The sequence below is a fragment of the Molossus molossus genome, unplaced genomic scaffold, assembly GCF_014108415.1.
Source record: "Molossus molossus isolate mMolMol1 unplaced genomic scaffold, mMolMol1.p scaffold_m16_p_10, whole genome shotgun sequence".
Taxonomy (NCBI): domain Eukaryota; kingdom Metazoa; phylum Chordata; class Mammalia; order Chiroptera; family Molossidae; genus Molossus; species Molossus molossus.
Window position 1 is genome coordinate 3099981 of NW_023425345.1, and position 21079 is coordinate 3121059.

Genomic DNA, 21079 nt, shown 5'->3' on the forward strand with positions numbered 1-21079 from the left:
AAGAGAGGGAGAGAGAGAAACATCAACGTGAGAGCAAAAAACATCTATCGACTGCCTCCTGCATGCCTTCTACCAGGTCTTGAGCCTACAACTCAGGCATGCACCATGCCTGGGAATAGAATCGGCAACTTTTCGGGGCACAGGACAATGCCCGAACCAACTGGCTGCACCGTCCAGGGCAAGTGTTGTGTTTTTTACAAAGTAATTTGGAACATGACAACCAATAATTCAAGAAATAGAAAAGTTATAAAGAAAATGATTCTGTGCCCCACATTCATAAAGATTTTGAAGCTTATGAAAGTTCCACTGGCTTATCTGGGTAATTATCTCTTGAAAATAGAAAATATTTTATAGCCCTGGCTGGTTTTGCTCAGTGGTTAGAGCGTTGGCCAGCAGACCAGAAAGTCCAGGGTTTGGTTCCCACTAGGGGCATGTACCTCAGTTGCATTTTGTCCCAGGCCCTGGTTGGGGTCGTGTGGGTGGCAACCACTCAATGTGTCTCTCTCATATGGATGTTTCTCTCTCTCTCTTCCTCCCTTTCTCTCTCCTGCTCTCTCTGAAGATAAATACAAAAATGTCCTCAGGTGAGGGAAAAAAAAGAAAATATTTTATGAAGTAATGAAAAGAATTCAAACATATTAGAATGTATACATTCAAATAAGCATTTTCCTTCAAGGGAGTCTGTAGAAAACAAGTCCAGTAAATTGCATGATTGTTGGAAATAACTGTGGAATTCTGTTTTAGAAACTGATTTCAAAAATGTTTTATAAACCACACAAGAAAAACCAGACAAAATTTTACAATCCTACATTATTTTGTTTAAAATCAGCACTCTCCACCTTTATCAACTATCTTATTTAACACATTTGGCTCTAAGTGACTTTTGGATATTTCAAAAATATCTAGAGCTACAGATTCACTAAGGACAGTTTATATTGCAATGTAGGTTCTGCAAAGTTCCAGAAAAGGAATCCCAAAACACTGAGTGATCATAATTTCACCAGAATGTCAAGAAAGTGACTATTTTGAGGGGTACAAATGGAGTATATGAATCACCTAAGAATCTTATTAAAATGAAGATTCTGATTTAGTCGATATAGAGTAGGGGCCTAAGATTTTACACTGCCAGTATCTACTATGCATTTATAATTCTAATATGCATCACCAGGTGATTCTGATGCCGGTGATGCATGGATCATTCTTTGAGAATACTGCCTCCTTCTGAAGAGCTGGCAAAAGCAATAAGAAGTAGGGGTCAAATGTCAATAGACTGGTCAGTAATCTTGAAGAGTGGCCGATGTCCATCTTCCACTTAGGAAGGAAATTCACTCTTTGGGATTTCAAACTAGGATAGTTAATAGTCTATGTGAATGAATAATCTAATAAGATCAGCAAATCAATAAATGGAATCTTTAAAGTTGCCCAGTCCTGTGAAAAAGATTTATGTTCCTTTCTTGGTGCTTAAGGAAAACACTGTTATGGATAAACATTTTAGGACATTAAGAATTGTCTAAACAGGCAAGGAAGGTCTTAGTCCCAATCTGGTCTATGATTTGACTTCTGCTTCCATTTGTTACCTTTCAGTTTTGGTACTAGATGTTGAAATTCTTCCAGTGTATAGGCTTCGTCCACGCCAGTTAAAGCTATAGCTCCATCAGTGCCAGACCGTGGGCCATCCCAAAGTTCTCGACTGGGGTCTCTCCGAGGCACAAAAAGCATGGCCTTGTGTGCTGGTAACTGCTTGCCAGGGAGGCTTTGAAGGACCAGAATGCTATCAGGCTCTTGGAATCCACATAGGTACAGGAAATTGTTGTCTTGGTGGAAAGTATAGGGGATATCATTGCTCATGTAGTATGTAGGGTTGGACAGCAGAACCACCGTCTGGTCTGTCCCATTCTGCCCTTGTGCTTCCTTGTGGATCAGAGACATTAACTTGTGTCTTCGAAGTGCATATTCCACCTGGGATAGTCCTGGAGTCACCTCTCCTAGAAATGACAAACAACAGTGATACTCTGCATTTCTGCAGTGCCAAAGTATTTAAGGTAGTACTTAATATTAGATGAAGACACACAAGTTCATTTCTTCAATTTATGCCAAATCTCTTCATAGCACAGAATTATGGTGATTACCTAGGTTTAAAATTTCTATTCCATTGTAAAAAAAAAAAGGATAGTTAAAAGTGGTTCTGCCTGAAAACTGAGATCATGATGCCTTTAGACCTCTTCCAGCGTTTTGGTTCATCCTCTTACTCATTCAAACAAATATTTACTGAGCATTATTATGGGAAGGCATTGTTAGGCATATAATCAAAGTTGCCCTGAAGTTTCAAGGTGAAGAGAAGGGTCACATCATCTATGTATGACTTCCCCAAAAGAATGTTAAGCTTCACCCTGGCCAGTTTGGTTCAGCAGTTAGAGCATCAGCCCACGACCAATGAGTCATAGGTTCGATTCTGGTCAAGGGCACGCATGTACCTCAGTTGCGGTTTGTCCCCAGCCCTGGTTGGGTCATGCGGTAGGCAACCAGTCCAATGAGTCTCTATCACATCTGTTTCTGTCTGTCTGTCTCTCTCCTTCCCTCTCTCCCACTCTATCTAATGATAAAAAGAAAAATATCCTCAGGTGAGAAATTTAAAAAAATGAAGGAAAAAAAAAGAATGTAAGCTTCATAAAGACATACTATCCATTTGTTCACTGTTATATTCCCAAGATCTAGAATTACTACTGGAATATAAGTGGGCATTTTATAAATATTTGTTAAATAATATACAGGCTTTAAAATTTTAATTTATTTCTTGATTTTTTTTTTTTTTTTTTGGTAATCCTCACTGAGGATATTTTTTCCATTGATTTTTTAAAGAGTGGAAAGGAGGTAGGGATGAGAAAAGAGAGAAATATTGATGTGAGAGAGACACATTGATTGGTTGCCTCATGCATGTGTCCTAACTAGGGCTGGGGATTGAACCTGCAACCCAGGTATGTGCCCTTGACTGGGAATTGAACCCACGATCCTTTGCTGTGCAGGCCAGAGCTCTAAACACTGAGCCACACCAGGGCTATTTCTTGATTTTTTAGAAAGAGAGAGAGAGAGAGAGGTGGAGGGAGAAAGAGACATTTGTTGTTCCACTTATTTCTGCATTTTAATAAATTTTATTGCTTTTGAGAGAGGAAGGGAGAGGGAGAGAAACTTTTTTTTTTTTTAATCCTCACCCGAGGACATTTTTCCATTTTTTGTTCAGACAGAGTGGGAGGTAGAGAGAGAGAGCGAAACATCGACGTGAAAGGGACACATCGAGTGGTTGCCACCCGCACGACCCAACCAGGGCCGGGGACAAACTGCAACCAAGTTACATGCCCTTAGCGGGAACTGAACCCGGGTCTCTCCGGACTGCAGGCTAACGCTCTAACCGCTGAGCCAAACCGGCCAGGGCAAGGGAGAGAAACTTTGATAAGAGAAACATCGATAGGCTGCTTCCTGCACACCCCATACTGGGGATCAAGCCTACAACCTGGGCATGTGCCCTTACTGGGAATCAGATTGGCAATCTCTTGGTGCTTGGGGCACTACTTAACCAACTGAGCCACACCAGCCGGGGTTCATTGGTTGATTCTTTTTTTTTTTTATCTTCACCCGAGGATATTTTTTCCATTTTTTGTTCAGATAGAGTGGGAGGGAGAGAGAGAAAAAAACATCTATGTGAAAGGGACACATCGAGTGGCTGCCACCCACATGACCCAACCAGGGCCAGGGACAAACTGCAACCAAGGTACGTGCCCTTAGCGGGAACCGAACCCGGGTCTCTCTGGACTGCAGGGCGACGCTCTAACCACTGAGCCAAACCGGCCAGGGCACTGGTTGATTCTTTTTTTTTTTTTTAAGGCTTGGGTATTTATCTTTTATTTATTTTTATTTTATTTTTTTGGTACGTGCCCCTAGCAGGAACCGAACCCAGGACTCTTTGGTCCGCAGGCCAATGCTCCAACCGCTGAGCCAAACCGGCCAGGGCCTGGTTGATTCTTTTACGTTCCTTGACCGGGGATAGAACCTGTAACCTTGGCTTATTGGGACAATGCTTTAATCAACTCAGCTACCTGGCCAGGGCTGATCTATAGTTTTAATAGATTTAAGGCCAAAAAGTTTTCCCTGATTCAATAGCTAGAATAAACTCCTTCTGAATTCTCAAGGCTTAATAACTTTCTAATAGGACTCTTCATTCTCTACCTGTATTAACAGCAAGCTGAGCACACACAACCTCCTTAAGAGTCAGGGCCACCTTTGTATCCTCCAAAATCCCGTAACATTCTTTACCTCTTGGGGCTGTCATGAGAATCTAATAGGTAGAGCATGTGGTCCTTAAGGAATGAAGACTCCCTGAAGAATCTTTCAAAAGTTATTCATTTTGTTTACTGAACTGCACGTAGACACATACAAACTTTTGACATACAATTTCAAGAGACTCTGATTCCCTTAAACTCACCCCCAAAACCTACATTAACAACCTCTGTTATGAAGTGTTATATGTTAGCTCTTAATATTAGTACTGTTAGTACCTAGCCTGGCTGTTAGCCCTGTGATGACTGAATGAATACTTCCCTTCTGAAATGGAAATGATACTTGCTTTCACTTCATGTTCCAAAGCAAAAGAACCACTAAAACAATCACTCATAGAAAGCTGTATCCTTCAGCCTATACTTATCAATGATAATAGCTAAACATCAACGAATGTTTATCAAATGCTTACTATGTGTCTGATACTATTCTCATTATTTACATGTATCAACTCATTTAATTTTTACAATCACTCTATAACATGGGTTACTATTATTTAGTCCCTGTGATAGCCAGTCTCCATATGCAAGTAAAGAAAGATGGCAATGACACACTGCTGTATGATAAAATTTCAGAACAAGATGGATGATATGATACCATTATGTTAAAAAAAATGAGAAAGAAGTTTAGAAAAGAATCACAACTTTTCCAGTGGTGATCTATGGGGAGATAAGACTAAAATTTTCTATTTAACATGCTTTTCTATATTATCTGAATTTTGTTTCAAAGAGTATATACTTTTATAATTAAAATCCTAAATAAAGAGAAAAAGAGGTTAAAAAAGGAAAGTCCATTCCATACTCATAAATCTATAAAAACTCTTTTTAGTACATTAGATGAAATTCACACTTTTTTTTTTTTTTTTTGCATTTATCTTCAGATAGAGCAGGAGGGAGAGAGGGCGAAGAGAGAGAGAAAGAGAGAAACATCAACACGAGAGAGACACATCGAGTGGCTGCCACCCACACAACCCTAACCGGGGCCAAGGACAAACTGCAACCAAGGTATGTGCCCTCAGCAGGAACCAAACCAAAGACTCGCTGGTCCGCAGGCTTATGCTCTAACCACTGAGCCAAACCGGCCAGGGCCAAACTCTTAAGTCTGGTGTTAATGTTCTCTACCAGGTGACTCCAATTTATCTGGCCGACTTTTTATTTTTAATAGTTTTATTTAGATATAATTTACATAGCATACAATTTACCAACTTAAAGTGTACAATTAAATGATTTATGGTATTTCACAGAATTGTATAATCATCACTGCAATCGATTTTAGAATTTGTCATCACTGCTAAAAGAAACCCCATGTCCATTTTCTCCCTATCTCCCCCAGCCCTTGGTAACCACTTATCTATTTTGTGTCAATGGATTTGTCTACTGTAGAGATTTCATATAAGTGAAATCACACAATATGTGGTCTTTGGTGACTTGGCCAACATTTTCTTATCATTCCCTCAATTATTCTGAAATTAATTCCTTCTAATGTTTTACATAAGTCCAACCTGTTCTTTCCCTATTGCCTTGCTTACAACGTGTCCCCTTTCTGAAATTTCTTTTCACTCTGTAACAATTTCACTCCAAGCCCTGGCTTTGGTTTTAGACTCTACCATTCAAAAGGCTTTCCTGATTAGCCCAAATCACAATGATTTGTCCTTTTGAATTTTTTTAAAGTTAACAATTTCATATCCTTATATATTCATATGTATACTTGTACAGAAATATAATCACATCATACTGAACTATTTTTAAAAAATAGTTAAACATTTCCTCCCTTTTCCTTCATTGTTTGACCCCACTCCCCTTTCTTTCTTCTACTAGGAGTGCCATGCCCATGTTCGTCAACTCATCTGCATCCTTTCCTATTTTCTTAACACTCATAAAATCATACACACATATACCATATATTTGCATTTAGGGATGTTTTTGGTCATTACTGTTTTGTAAAAATGGGATACTGGCCCTGGCCGGTTTGGCTCAGCGGTTAGAGCGTTGGCCTGCGGTCCGGAGAGACCCGGGTTCAGTTCCTGCTAAGGGCACGTACCTCGGTTGCAGTTTGTCCCCGGCCCTGGTTGGGTTGTGCGGGTGGCAGCCACTCGATGTGTCCCTTTCACATCGATGTTTCTCTCTCTCTCTCTCTCCCTTCCACTCTATCTGAGCAAAAAAAAGTCCTCGGATGAGGATAAAAAAAAAAAAATGGGATACTGTACACTCTTTTCTGTATCTTGCTTTTCTTACACAGTACCTCATTGAAATCCCTCCTACCAAGTCACCTGCCATAGCTTCATTCTGCTTAATGTTTTTATAATATTTCTTGGAGTGATATATCATAATTTATTCTCTTATTTTTTAATCTTCACTCGAGAATCTTCTTCCACTGATTTTTAGATCGAGTGGAAGGGAGGGAGGGAGAGAGAGAAACATCTACTCGAGAGATACATCAACCGGATACCTCTTGCAGGACCCCGGCCTCTCATACGACCCTAACCAAGGTCAGGGATCAAACCCGCAACCGAGGTACATGCCCTTGACCAGGAATCGAATATGAGACCTCAGTCCATGGGCCGATGCTCTAACCGCTGAGCCAAACTGGCCAGGGTAATATATCATAACTTACTGAGCCAGTTCCATATTGGTGGGGATTCATATTGTTTTCAGCTTTTTGCTGCTATAATAAACATCTCTGTACTTATACCCTGGTACTTTCATGCCTTATATATTGATGCTTTTATTTCTATAGGACAGTCCTGGGAAAGAAATTGCTGGATCAAAGACCTTTGAATTTTCTCAGTATTCATGTTCAGTTCACATAACTCAGTTGTTTAATGAATGAAACTAGTTCTGTTTTACCTATGTATAGATTACCTCTCCAGCAAATTCTACAGTTTGCATTCCATTAAGAAATTATTAATTTAATTTTTATTTATCTACAATAGAAAAAGGTTACATTTTTATTGATGAAATCAGTAAGAAATAAAAGTTTGAATCAGGCAAAACTGAGATGGGCCTGGAAGAGCTCACCTCACATTTCTTTGGGAATGAGAACTCTTGGACAGAATACTGAACCTTGTACCAGAGCTGAAGAACAGCTTAACTATTTATCCCTCAATAATGATTCATGCTAAGTCTGCCACAGTAATCCAACATTGGAAATTTTCCAATTTACCCAAGCAGGAAATACTTTTATAAAAGCAGAGGCTGGCCCAGCAGTGTAGCTTGGTTGGTTGAGCGCTGTCGCATGTACTGACAAGTCATTAGTTCAATTCCTATTCAGAACACATGCCAGGGTTGCGGGTTCGATCCCCTAAGAAGGGTGTGTAGGAGGCAGCCTATCAATGTTTCTCTCTCACCGATGTTTCTATCTTTTTCTCCTTCTCCCTCTCTCTCTAACAATAACAATAATAATAATAGCAAAGGCTGGTTTTAATTGGTGGATTATCTGGTCTTTCTTTTTTATCTTTTTACTTTCTTCTTTTCCTGTGCTTTGCTTTCGTTACTTCATAGCTAAAGTCAATGTAATAAAATTAAACAAAAAAATCAATTTACTTTGTGTTTTTCTTTTAATTTTGGAAGGTAAGAAAATTCACAATTTTAATAATTTTTTTAAAAAATTAATTAATTTTTTGTTATAGATGTTTCTCACCCCCAACATTGACACCTTCATCCCCACTCCCATCTCCCCCACCTTCACAGTATTGTCTACAATTTTAGATCTTAATTAATCCATATTATCTCTCATTTTCATTAATAACAGAATATACATTTATATGTTAGAAAGTTGTTTTTTTTTTTAATCCTCACCCCAAAATATTTTTCTGTTTATCATCAGATGGAGTGGGAGGGAGGGAGGAAAGGAAAAAGGGAGGGGGGAGAGAGAGAGAGAAACATTGATGTGAGAAAGACACATTGACTGGCTGTCTCCCACACAACTTGACCAGGGCCAGGGCCGAACCACAACCAAAGGTATGTGCCCTTGACCAGAATTGAACCTACAACTCATTGGTCCTTGGATTGATGCTCTAACCACTGAGATAAACTGGCCAGGGCTAAAAAGCAATTTTTTTTTTCATTCCTCACCCAAGGATATTTTTCTGTTTACCATCAGATAGAGTAGGAGGGAGAGAGGGAGGAAGAGAGAAAGAGAGAGAGAAACATTGATGTGAGAAAAACATATCGATTGGTTGCCTCCCGCATGACTGACACCAGGGCCAGGGACGACCTGCAACTGAGGTATATGCTCTTGTCCAGAATCAAACCCGGGACTCTCTTTCTTTTTTCTTCCTCCCTCCCTCCCTTCCTCTCTCATTCATTCATTCATTCATTCAATCATTCATTCATTTTTGTCCTCACTCAAGGACATTTTTGCATTTATTTTCAGACAGAGTGGGAGGGAGAGAGGGAGGAAGAGAGAGAGAAACACTGACTGGATGCCACCCACACAACCCCAACCAAGGCTGGGGATGAACCGCAACCTAGGGACATGCCCTTAGCGGGAACCAAACCCGGGACTCTCTGGTCTGCGGGCCAATGCCCTAACCACCAGCCTGGGCTGGAAAGTAATTTTTAAAAAAAGATATAATTAGCCCTGGCTAGGTAGCTCAGTTGGTTAGAGCATTGTTTTGATACACCAAAGTTGTGGGTTTGATACTCAGGGCACATACAAGAATCAACCAACAAATGCATAAATAAGTAGAACAACAAACTGATGTTTTTCTCTCTCTTTCTCCCTTCCTCTTCTCTCTAAAATTAATCAATAAAAAAATTAAAAAAGAAAAAAGATATAATTACCTTTTTCAAGTCAAATCAAAGCAGGACTGGAAAACCATCTGTTATACCCTTCAAAGCATTCCTCTCTTTGCTAAATCTAGTTTCATACAATTGACTATATGAGAAATATATAAAGCAGTGGTTACAACCCTGGCTGGTTTGACTCAGTGGTTAGAGCATTGGCCTGCGGACCTAAGGGTCTCAGGTTCCATTCCTGATCAAGGGCATATACTTGGGTTACAGGTTTAATACCCGGTCACCATGGCTGTGCGGGAGGTAGCCAATTAATGTGTTGCTCTCACAGTGATGTTTCTCTCTCTTTCCCTGCTTCCCTCCCTCCCTCCCTCCGACTCTAAAAAAAAATTTTTTAATGGAAAATATCCTTAGGTGAGAATTAGCAACAACAACAACAACAAAAACACTAGCTACATTTTCGCAAACTTACTAATTATCAACACTATGGGGTGGATGGTTAATTAAATGCTTCCAAGCTTCTGTGACAAAGAACTCTTGGTCATGACAAAAAATTATCCAAGGAAAAAGACAACTTTTCTTATCATTTCAAGGAGGAAAAAAAATTAATAAAGTGATGAGCTTTAACCCTAGAGGTAGTTTTTAGGTCTTTGATCATATAACTAACCATTAGTCAATCTTGGCTGAATTTCAACTGAGAAAACTATATCTGAATAGACATTCTGGCAACTTTGTCAAATTGTAAAGTATTAAGAAACAAAGTTAGCATTTTATCATGTGGAACCAATTAAGGACAGAGAGGCTACTCCAATGAGCTTACTTAAGAAATCAAATGCCTAGATGTCACCAGATGGACTGTACAAATAGCAAAGTCTCACCATCAATTCTGAGAGTCTGCAGCCAAGAAGAAAAGCTCTACCAGGACATTTAAGGATTGAGCCTTGCAAGAGAATGAGAAAAATGTTCTTCATATTTTATCAGCCAAGGGATGAAAGGTCAGAGAGAAAAGTTTTATAAATACTGAAAATTGAACTTCCGGTCAAGATGGTGGTGTAGGTAAAGACGGTATCTCCTCCTCCCACAACCACATCAAAATTACAACTAAACTACAACACAACCATTACTCAGAACCACCTGAAATCGAGTGGAATGGAAGTCCTACAACTATGAAATTAAATAAACAGCCACATTGAGACTGGTAGGAGGGGTAGAGGCGCGGACGGGCTGGTCCCACATCCACGTGTGGCAAATAAAAATTAGGAGGATAACTCGGCTGCAAAGGTCCTCCTTGAGGAGTCCCCATCCCACACGAGGCACCCAGCTCAGGGTTCCAGTGCCAGGAAGGGAAGACCCCATTACTTCTGGCTGGAAAAACCAGTGGGAACAGAGGCAGAGGGAGGCTGAGGCTGCGGAAGCCCCAGGCAGATCCTCTTAAAGGGCCCGTGCACAGATTTACTCAGACTTGCTCCCTCTGAGCCTGGAGAGGAGGCAGCTTGAGGGGTACCAGAGACACACAGGAAAGAACTGAGCTGTTTGGCCTTGGGATGAGGGCTGGAGGGGCAGCTTTCTCCTGGACAGAGGTGCTGGTGGAGGATGATGTTCCTTTGGTGAGCCCTTCCTGGGGCGGCAGACGCCACCCTATCTGGGACTCCAGCAACCTGGCTCACACTTTTTGCCCTGCCCTGGTGATTCCCTGAGGCCCCGCCCCACCCAACTTTTAGACCCACCCAAGCTGTTTCCAGTGGCTTTACCACAGGATTGACCTATCTCGGATCTTGCTTCAGAGTTTCCAAAAATCTTTCAAACAAGTAACAAGCCCCATACCTCTCCTTAAGTGGTCCCAGGCCTGGCACTAGAAGCAGCCAGCCATGGTTCACAACTTGCCTTTTCCTGGGCACCTCCAAGCCCAGCACAAGAAGCAGCCATCTGCAGATCACTTTGTAGCTTATGCCGGGTGGTCCTGGGTAGAACACAGGCAGTGGCTAACCTTGCCCCAGAGCCAGCACACCCAGATGACAGCTTCAGAACACATCAAAACACCACCACCCAACCACCTCCACAAGTGACACACTCAATGAGCGGGCTCAGTCAGTACCAGAGACCTGATGAAGAAAGTCTTGCTCAGTGTGGTGTGCCCTTACACAGCTGATCCTCCAAGGGAGTCAGAGGCCAGTGGTCAGTGGGCACAGTCAGTCCTTGCAGCTGATCAGCCTGCATAAATCCCTCCCATTAATGTGCCAACAGCAATCAAGACTCAATTACAACAGAAGGGTGTACAGTCCACAGTAGGGGTGCACCTTGAGGGCCCAGTTGGGGTGATCAGGGAAACTGTGCTACTGGATCCTACAGAACACCTACAATAATAGGCCACCCTTTGAGGCCTAGGAGACATAGCAACTCTACCTAATACATAGAAACAATCACAGGGAAGCAGCCAAAATGAGGAGACCAAGAAACATGTCCCAAATGAAAGAAAAGAACAAAACTCCAGGAAAAGAACTAAACAAAATGGAGATAAGCAATCAATCAGATGCAGAGTTCAGAAAACAGTTTACAAGGTTGCTCAAGGAACTTGGTAAGATATGCAAGGTACTTAGTGGGACCTTCAAGGAACTTAAGGAGACCTCCAAGGAACTTAGTGAGAACATCAACAACATAAAAAAGGAGCAGTCAGAAATGAAGGATGCACTAACTGAAATAAAGAATAATTTACAGGGAATCAATAGTAGAGTAGGTAAAGCTAAGAAGCAAACCATTGATTTGGAATATAAGAAAGCAGAAAACACCCAATCGGAACAGCAAAAGAAAAAAGAATTTAAGAAAATGAGGATAGTGTAAGGAGCTTCTGGGACAATTTCAAGTGTGCCAATATTCACATCATAGGGGTGCCTCAAGGAGAAGAGGGAGAGAGAGCAAGACATTGAAAACCTATTTGAAAAAATGACAGAAAAGTTCCCTAACTTGGTGAAGGAAACAGACATACAAGTCCAGGAAGCACAGAGTGTCCCAAACAAGTTGAACCCAAAGAGGTCCACACCAAGACACATCACCATCAAAATGCCAAAGGTTAAAGACAAAGAGAGAATGTTAAAAGCAGCAAGAGAAAAGCAGTCCGTTACCTGCAAAGGAGTTCCCATAAGACTGTCAGCTGATTTCTCAAAAGAAACTTTGCAGGCCAGAAAGGAGTGGCAAGAGATATATAAGATGATGAAAAGCAACGACCTACAACCAACATTACTCTATCCTGCAAAGCTATCATTTAGCATCAATGGACATATCAAGAGTTTCCCAGACAAGAAAAAGCTAAAGGAGTTCATCACCACCAAACCAGTATATGAAATGTTGAAGGGTCCTCTTGAAGAAGAAAAATATGAACAATAAAATGGTGATGAATACATATCTACCAGCAATTGAATCTACAAACAAAATGAGCAAGCAGAACAGAAACAGACTCATAGATATAGAGAATTTTTGTTGCTTGCAAGATGCATGGGGGCTGAGGGGATGGGTAAAAAAGATGAAGGAATTAAGAAGTACAAATTGGTTGTTAGACTGATGAACCTCAAAGGGAAGGGGGTTGGGAGGGCCAGATGAGAGAAACCAAAGAACTTCTATACATATATGCATAACCAATGGACAACAGCAATAGTAATGGGGAAGGCAGGAGCGGGGTGGGATTGGGGAGAAGGGGATCAACGGGGAAAAAAAGGGGAGAACATCTGTAATACATTCAACAATAAAGATGAGTTAAAAAAAAAAAAGAGTGAAAATGGATAGAAAGATGCAGGTTTTTGGTACAATCTAGGTATGTGTTTTATTTATTTCCTGAAATTAACTAGATTAGGATTTGAACGTGGTCTGATTTTGAAGCAGCATTCTTGGAAATAATTCTGTTTAATATTAGGTAGTTTTTATTATGTATGAGGAAGTAGTTCATAAACTGATCTACTACTGGGTAGTTGGAGAATGGGTGTGAAGAAAAAGCTAGTAAATGTTTCCTTAATAAAATAAAACACAGACCTCTCTGAGAAAAGAAAATAATCAAATAAAAAATAAAAAATTATCTAACTAGATTGTATTTACATATATTGAGAAAAACAATCAGACAGAAAGGGCAACCTATTTTATGATTCCAGTTACATGAAATTTATTTTATTTTATATTTTTTATATATATATTTTTTATCCTCACCCGAGGACATTTTTGCATTTATCTTCAGATAGAGGGGGAGGGAGAGAGGGAGGAAGAGAGACAGAGAAGCATCAATGTGAGCGAGACACACTGAGTGGCTGCCACCCACACGACCCCCAACCGGGGCCGGGGACAAACTGCAACCCAGGTACGTGCCCTTAGCTAAGGTAACCAAACCCGGGACTCTCTGGTCCCTGGGCCAACGCTCTAACCCCTGAGCCAAACTGGCCAGGGCAACTTACATGAAATTTAAGAACAGGCAAAACAATCCATATTGATAGAAACCAAAGTAGTCATTAAGGATGGATGTGGGGATTGACTTTCCAGGCATGAAGGAACTTTCTGGGATGATGAAGATGTTCTATATCCTGACTGGGTATGAGTTACATTGTGTATACCTTTGTTAAAATTTATTGAATTATATATTTAAGACCTGTGTAACTCACTTTATATAAATTTTACTGCATTAAAAAAGTGTATTACTCTCTAAACTATAAATAACATTTTATTTTCTCTTTATTGATATGAGAGAGAGAGACAGAAACATTGAGGAGAGAACATCGATTTGTCTCCTCCTGCATGCTCCCCACTGGGGATCAGGTCTACAACCTGGGTATGTGCCCTGAGCAGGAACCGAACTTGCAACCTCTGGGTGCATGGGTCAATGCTCAACCACTGAACCACACACGCCAGGCGTGAAATAAGATTTTATATCAAGATTTCTCTTAGTTGAGTTTCTTTTTTCTTTTTAATTCTTTTTTCCCTTTATTGATATCAGAGAGAGAGAGAGGAAGTGAGAAGAAGAGAGAGAAACATCGATGAGAGAGAACATTGATTTGGCCCACAACCTGCGCATGTGTCCTGACCAGGAATTGAACTGTCTACCTCTTGGTGCATGGGTCGATGCACAACCACTGAGCCACATCAGCTAGACTCAGTTGAATTTCTTATATATATATATTTTTTTATCCTCACCCGAGGACATTTTTCCATTTTTTGTTCAGATAGAGCGGGAGGGAGAGAGAGGAAGAGAGAGAGAGAGAGAAACATCGATGTGAAGGGACACATCGAGTGGCTGCCACCTGCACGACCAACCAGGGCCGGGGATAAACTGCAACCGAGGTACGTGCCCTTAGCGGAAACCGAACCCGGGTCTCTCAGTACCGCAGGCCAACACTCCAACCGCTGCACCAAACCGGCCAGGGCTTATCAAAAATATTATAACAAAAAGAGACTTTAAAAATATTTCCAGATAGTATTCTTTGACACAGGTATTAAGTACTGTTTTGTGGTTAAGTGTGGACTCTGAGCCAGACTGTTGTGAATTAAAATCCTGGCTTGACTGACTTGGAGAGAGCTATCAATTTTCTCTGTGCTTCAGTTTCTTTATCTTTAAAACAGAGATAATAAGCCTGGCTGGTGGCTCAGCTGGCTGGAGCATCATCCTGTACACCAAAAGGCTGTGGGTTCCATTCCAAGGTCAGGGCCCGTATGGAAGACAACTGATTAATGTTTCTCCTCTCTCTCTCTCTCTTTCCCTCTCGCTCTAAAATCAATAAAAACATATCCTTGGGTGAGGATTAAAAAAATAAAATTATATAAAATGGAGATAACACCCACTTCACAAAGTTGTCAGGGCATTAAATAAGTTACTAAAATACTTAGAACAGTAATCATAATATAAATATCAGTTATAATTATTACCACATAATGATTTATATTTGAAGAGGTTGTCATCCTGGTAATCCAAAGACAGATGGGATCTTGGAAGAGTCAAATTTACATGAACAACCACTATTCACGTCCAAGTAATTATTTACATATAAACCCTGAAAGTCTTTTGGCTTCCTCACAACAAATGAGTCTCAAGTGAAGTAGGAATGTTTTAAAATTCAATTCTTTAGAAGATTCCTGATTCTTGTCTGGGACTGATCTTTACCTCAGAAAACTTCTTTTTTTTTTTTATCCTCACCTGAGGACATTTTTTCTATTTTTTGTTCAGGTAGAGTGGGAGGGAGAGAGAGGAACAGAGAGAGAGAGAGAAACATCGATATGAAAGGAACACATCGAGTGGCTGCCACCCACACGACCGACCAGGGCTGGGGACAAACTGCAACCGAGGTACATGCCCTTAGCGGGAACCGAACCCGGGTCTCTCCAGACCGCAGGCCGACGCTCTAACCGCTGAGCCAAACCGGCCGGGGCAGAAAACTTCTTGATATGAATGAGAAATATGCACAAAGGTTAAAGAGAGAAATAGACAAGTCATTTCTTTTTATTGTACTAGCATTTAAACCACATAAAAATTGTTATTTTCCAAATTTTTCTTTTTCTGGCTCTCACCAGGTAGTTCCATTGATTAGAGCATTGTCCCAATATGCCAATATTGTCGGTTCGATCCCCAGTCAGGGAACATACAAGAATCAACCAATGAATGTATAAATAAGTGGAATAATAAATACATGTTTCTCGTTCAAATCAATAACATTTTTTAAAATTCCTTTTCACCCAGTACTAAAAAAATACTCTATAATTCTGCACTAGATTACAGTTTATGGGTTTTCTATAAGCTAGTTATCAGTATAATGTACCATGATGAGTAGTCAACATATATCATCACATATATAGGTTAAAGATATAGGTTTATTCACTTATAAGCTTATTTAAATAAAGGCTCCAGTCTTTGGATTAAAATCTAATTCAGAAGATAAAGATGAGAAAATGTATAATCAATATGAATATATAATTATTTTTAAAAATTCCATAGGTACACAGGGAGTGAGAAAAGAAGATACATTACTTTATAAAAACAGGCAGGACTTGAACTTAAATTTTAAAACTCTAGAAAACAAAAAAATTTTTTTATCCTCACCTGAGGGTATTTTTCCATTTATCTTCAGATAACGTGGGAGGGTGAGGGGGAAAGAAACATTGACGCGAGAGAAGACACATCCACTGGTTGCCTCTCACACAACTCTGACCAGAGCCAAGGACCGAATGGCAACCAAGGTACCTGCCCTTGTCCAAAATCGACAAGGGCCAATGTTCCAACTGCTAAGCCAAACTGGCCAGGTCAGAATACAAAACTTTTTTAGACTACTTCTCTGCCTTTTAAGTATACTCTACAAAAAGTGTCTTGAAATGGCTAGATAAATGTAAAGTCATCATTCAGTACACGTTTGATAGTGGTGATGATAAAGATGTGAATGAATTTAAGAACTGAGTGTAAGGCGATGAGGACATCAGAGAGGCATGGGGAAGGCACACTCTGCTAAAAACATGGCCTGTGGCCAAAGATCTGGCTTGTCCCTGTAAGTCATTAGGCACCTCTCGCATCTAGCTAAGTGAGTATTCATCAGGACAGTGGTGTGAATCAGAAACACCTAGAGAGTTCTGCCCTCGCCGGTTTGGCCCAGTGGTTGGAGCACTGGCCTGCAGTCTAGAGAGACCTGGGTTCGGTTCCTCCTAAGGGCATGTACCTTGGTTGCAGTTTGTCCCCGGCCCTGGTTGGTCGTACAGGTGGCGACCACATGATGTGTCTCTTTCACGTCAATGTTTCTCTTTCTCTTCCTCTCTCTCCTTCCCACTCTATCTGAACAGAAAATGAAAAAATGTCCTTGGGTGAGGATAAAATTAATTAATTAATTAATTAATAATTTAAAAAACACATGGTTAAAGCCCTTCCCTTGAGATTTCTGATTCAGTAAGTCTACAGGATCCTGGCATGTATGTATATTTTGAAAAAGCTTACTCAGTGGTCTAGCAGATTCAAACCACTTTCCATTTCTGTCATTTCTTGGACATATATTTCAATCTTTAATTTATTTACTTTTTATTCCTCACCCGAGGATATTTTTCTACTTATTATCAGACAGAGTGAGAGGAAGAAAGAGACAAGCAGAAACATTGATGTGATAGAGCCACATCGACTGGCTGCCTTCCGCATGACCCGACCAGGGCCAGGGACTAACCGAGGTACGTGCCCTTGACTGGAATCGAACCCGTGACTCATTTGTCCGCGGGCTGACGCTCTAACTGCTGTGCCAAACCAGCTAGGGCATATTTTAATTAAGAAAGTATAAAAATCTCATCCCACCAAAATAAATCTTGATCTTTGATATTATAAGTCAACCATGTTTAACAAAACTTAACACAAACAAACAAGCAAGCAAAAAAACCCAGCCCCTGCTCAAGGCAGAATTATATAACTAGTCCTGGCCAGGTAGCTCAGTTGGTTGGAGTGTGGTCCAGATACATCAGGGTTGTAGATTCAATTCTCAATTGAGGTACATACAAAGAACAACCAGTGAATCCATAAATGAGTAGAACAACAAAAATAGATGTTTCTCTCTCTCTCTCAAATCAGTAAGTAAAAATAAAAAACCCTACAACTAAAAATCACTGAGATGGATATCTCACTGACTGTGAAACTTTTAAGGAAAGAAGATTTGGGAATTATTATCTATAATCCACTCCGGAACTAGTCTTTTCATCATTTTAAATATTATACTTGGTAATAAGTGTATAATCTCAGCCATTATATTGAGAGGTAAGTGGTAAAAACATTCCTTCACATTGTGAGCCACACAGGTGTAATTCTGATAACTTTCCAATGATTGTTCACTGCTGTAATTGGATGAAAATCAAAAAGTGGTTTTGCCTGGATATGCCTGATAAGTCATTCTGAATAGCCCTTTCTTTCTTTCTTTTTAAAAAATATGTTTTTATTGCACTGGCCGGTTTGGCTCAGTGGTTAGAGCGTCAGCCTGCAGTCCAGAGTTACCCGGGTTCGGTTCCCGCTAAGGGCACGTACCTCAGTTGCAGTTTGTCCCTGGCCCTGGTTGAGTCGTGCAGGAGGCAGCCACTTGGTATGTCCCTTTCACATTGATGTTTCTCTCTCTCTCTTTTCTTCCCACTCTATCTGAACAAAAGATGGAAAAATGTCCTCGGGTGAGGATTAAAAAGAAAAAAATATATATATATATAGAAATACATATATATATTTTTTTAATTGATTTTTTAGAGAGGAAGGGAGAGAGACAGAGAAATATTGATGTGAGAGAGAAACATGGATTGGCTGCCTTTTGCACGCCCCCTACTGGAGAGCAAGCCCAAAACCCAGGTATGTGCCCTGACTGGGAATCCAGCCAGGACCTTGCAGTCCTTGAGCCACACAGCCAGGCTGAATAGCCCTTTCTTAAAGCACTCCAACTGCATCTCACATTCCAAAATTAATTTTGCTTAGAGATATAACATACAGGTTTTTGGACAAATGCTTAATTAGGCACTAATGCTTCCTATTCCCTGATGAGTTTCAATGCTTATGTGAGCTGACCAACTTGCTGTTCTGCTAGTGACAGCATTACTCCTATGGCAATGTCAGGGAACTATGTAAGTGTCTTTCTTATACAGATATTATAAAAAGTAGATTCACAGTTCATAACAGTAAATAGCTCAGAATGCCACTTGCCATCCTACATGGAATCACCTTTATTTCCCCCCAGGTGATAAGTGGAGGGACTAGTAGTGATTGAAGAGGATAAACTGACATTTTCTGTCTCTACAGACACAGTCCTTAGCACAGAAATGGCATCATCATGAAAAAGAAGAAATGGCCTGGCTGGTATGGCTCAGTGGTTGAGCATCAAGGCATGCACCAAGAGGTCATCAGTTCAATTCCTAGTCAGGGCACATGCCCAGGTTGTGGGCCCAATCCCCAGTAGGGGAAATGCAGGGGGTGGCCAATCGATGTTCTCTCCCTCTCCCTTCCTCTCTTTCTAAAATCAATAAAGGAAAAAAAAAAAAAAAAAAGAGGAAGAAATGGCCTATAATGCCCAGATTTATTTAATAAAATGATAAATTTTAAACATCACTTGGAGGACCTGTAGGAGTCAATATGACTCTTTACTTCCACCTAAAACAGCAGTAGTATAGCTAGAACAGAATTCCTTTATCTCCCATGTTACTCTACTTAATATTTTCCAAGTTACTGTTGCTTTAGGAAACAGGTAGGTATGGCCAAGAAAAAAGAGCTCCCAAAAATTCAGAAGGGCCCTGGCCAGTTTGGCTCAGCGGTTAGAGCGTTGGCCTGCGGTCCGGAGAGACCCAGGTTCGGTTCCCGCTAAGGGCACGTACCTCGGTTGCAGTTTGTCCCCGGCCCTGGTTGGTCGTGCGGGTGGCAGCCACTCAATGTGTCCCTTTCACATCGATGTTTCTCTCTCTCTCTCTTCCTCTCTCTCCCTCCCACTCTATCTGTACAAAAAATGAAAAAATGTCCTCGGGTGAGGATAAAAAAAAAAAAAATTCAGAAGGAAACGGCACAGTAATTTCACTTTTAAAAATTTATTTTAAGCCCTGCTGGTGTGGCTCAGTGGACTGAGCATTGCGCCATGGAATGAGAGATCCTGGTTTGATTCCCGGGCGGGGCACATGCGGGGGTTTCAGGCACAATCCCCAGTAAGGGGCATGCAGGAGGCAGCGGGTCAATGTTTCTCACATCGATGTTTCTTTCTCTTTCTCTAAAAAAATCAATAAAACATTAAAAACAAGAAAAAATACCTGATCAGTATACAGAGTGTACACACATACACACAAATTGTCATATAAGAAGTAAGTCCAGAAGCATACATATACAAAAATCTCAATAGTTGTTTTTTCAGAGTGGTGGGATTATGAATAAATTATTTTTTTATCCTTACCTGAGGATATGTTTATTGATTTCAGAGAGAGGGAGGGAGAGATGGGGAGAGAGGGATGGTGGGAGAGAGAGACAGAGAGGAAGGGAAAAAAGGGAAGAGAGGGAGAAACATGGATTGGTTGCCTCCTGTATGCATCCCTGACTGGGGATTGAACCCGAAATCTAGGTATGTGCTGACTAGTAATTAAGACTACAACCTTTTTGTATACAGGATGACGCTCCAACCAACTCAGCCACCAGGTCAGGGCAGATTAGGAATAATTTTAAAAAATGTATGCTTATCTGTATTCTATAATTTTTCTATAATATATATAGAATTTATATAATAATTATGAAAAGTACTGAGACAATTTCAGTAAGTTTTTTTTTTTTATCCTTATCCAAGGACATTTTTCCATTTTTTGTTCAGATAGAGTGGGAGGGAGAGAGAGGAAGAGGGAGAGAGAGAGAAACATTGACGTGAAAGGGGCCACATCAAGTGGCTGCCACCTGCACAACCCAACCAGGGCCGGGGACAAACTACAACCGAGGTACGTGCCCTTAGTGGGAACTGAACCCGGGTCTCTCTGGACCACAGACTGACGCTCTAACCGCTGAGCCAAACCAGCCAGGGCTCACTAAGTGTTTTTTTATCCTCACTGGAGGACATTTTTCCATTTTTTGTTCAGATAGAGTGGGAGGGAAAGAGAGGGAGGGAGGGAGGGAGAGAGGGAGAGAGAGAGAGAGAGAGAGAGAGAGAGAGATAAAGAAACATCGACGTGAAAGGGACACATCGAGTGGCTGCCACCCGCACGACCAACCAGGGCCGAGGACAAACTGTAACCAAGGTACGTGCCCTTAGCGGGAACTAAACCCGAGTCTCTCTAGACCACAGGCCGATGGTCTAACTGCTGAGCCAAACCAGCCAGGGCTCAGTAAGTTTTAAGTACTGGCAAGTACTGGGAAAACAACCATGCCAAACATAAAACCTTTTGGAGCAAACCAAGTAGACAGCACAATCTTATATCCCAAACTAACAAACTGACTTTCGCTATGTAAAAGAAAAAATTTTAAATAAAAGTATTTCATGGCTTTTAATTTTTCTTAATAATTTACTCTTCCTTCACCCCACAAACATTTTAACATT

General features: G+C 40.7%; 1 protein-coding gene across 9 annotated transcripts in view; it reads right to left on the reverse strand.

Moving 5' to 3' along the window:
* Positions 1-21079, reverse strand: part of XPNPEP3 (X-prolyl aminopeptidase 3) — a 58988-nt gene that overhangs the window by 19436 nt on the left and 18473 nt on the right. For all 9 annotated transcript variants that reach the window (XM_036251009.1, XM_036251015.1, XM_036251010.1 and 6 more), the window contains one exon: positions 1578-1985. In XM_036251009.1, coding sequence (XP_036106902.1) covers positions 1578-1985 — 408 coding nt within the window. The remainder of the gene's footprint in view (positions 1-1577; positions 1986-21079) is intronic.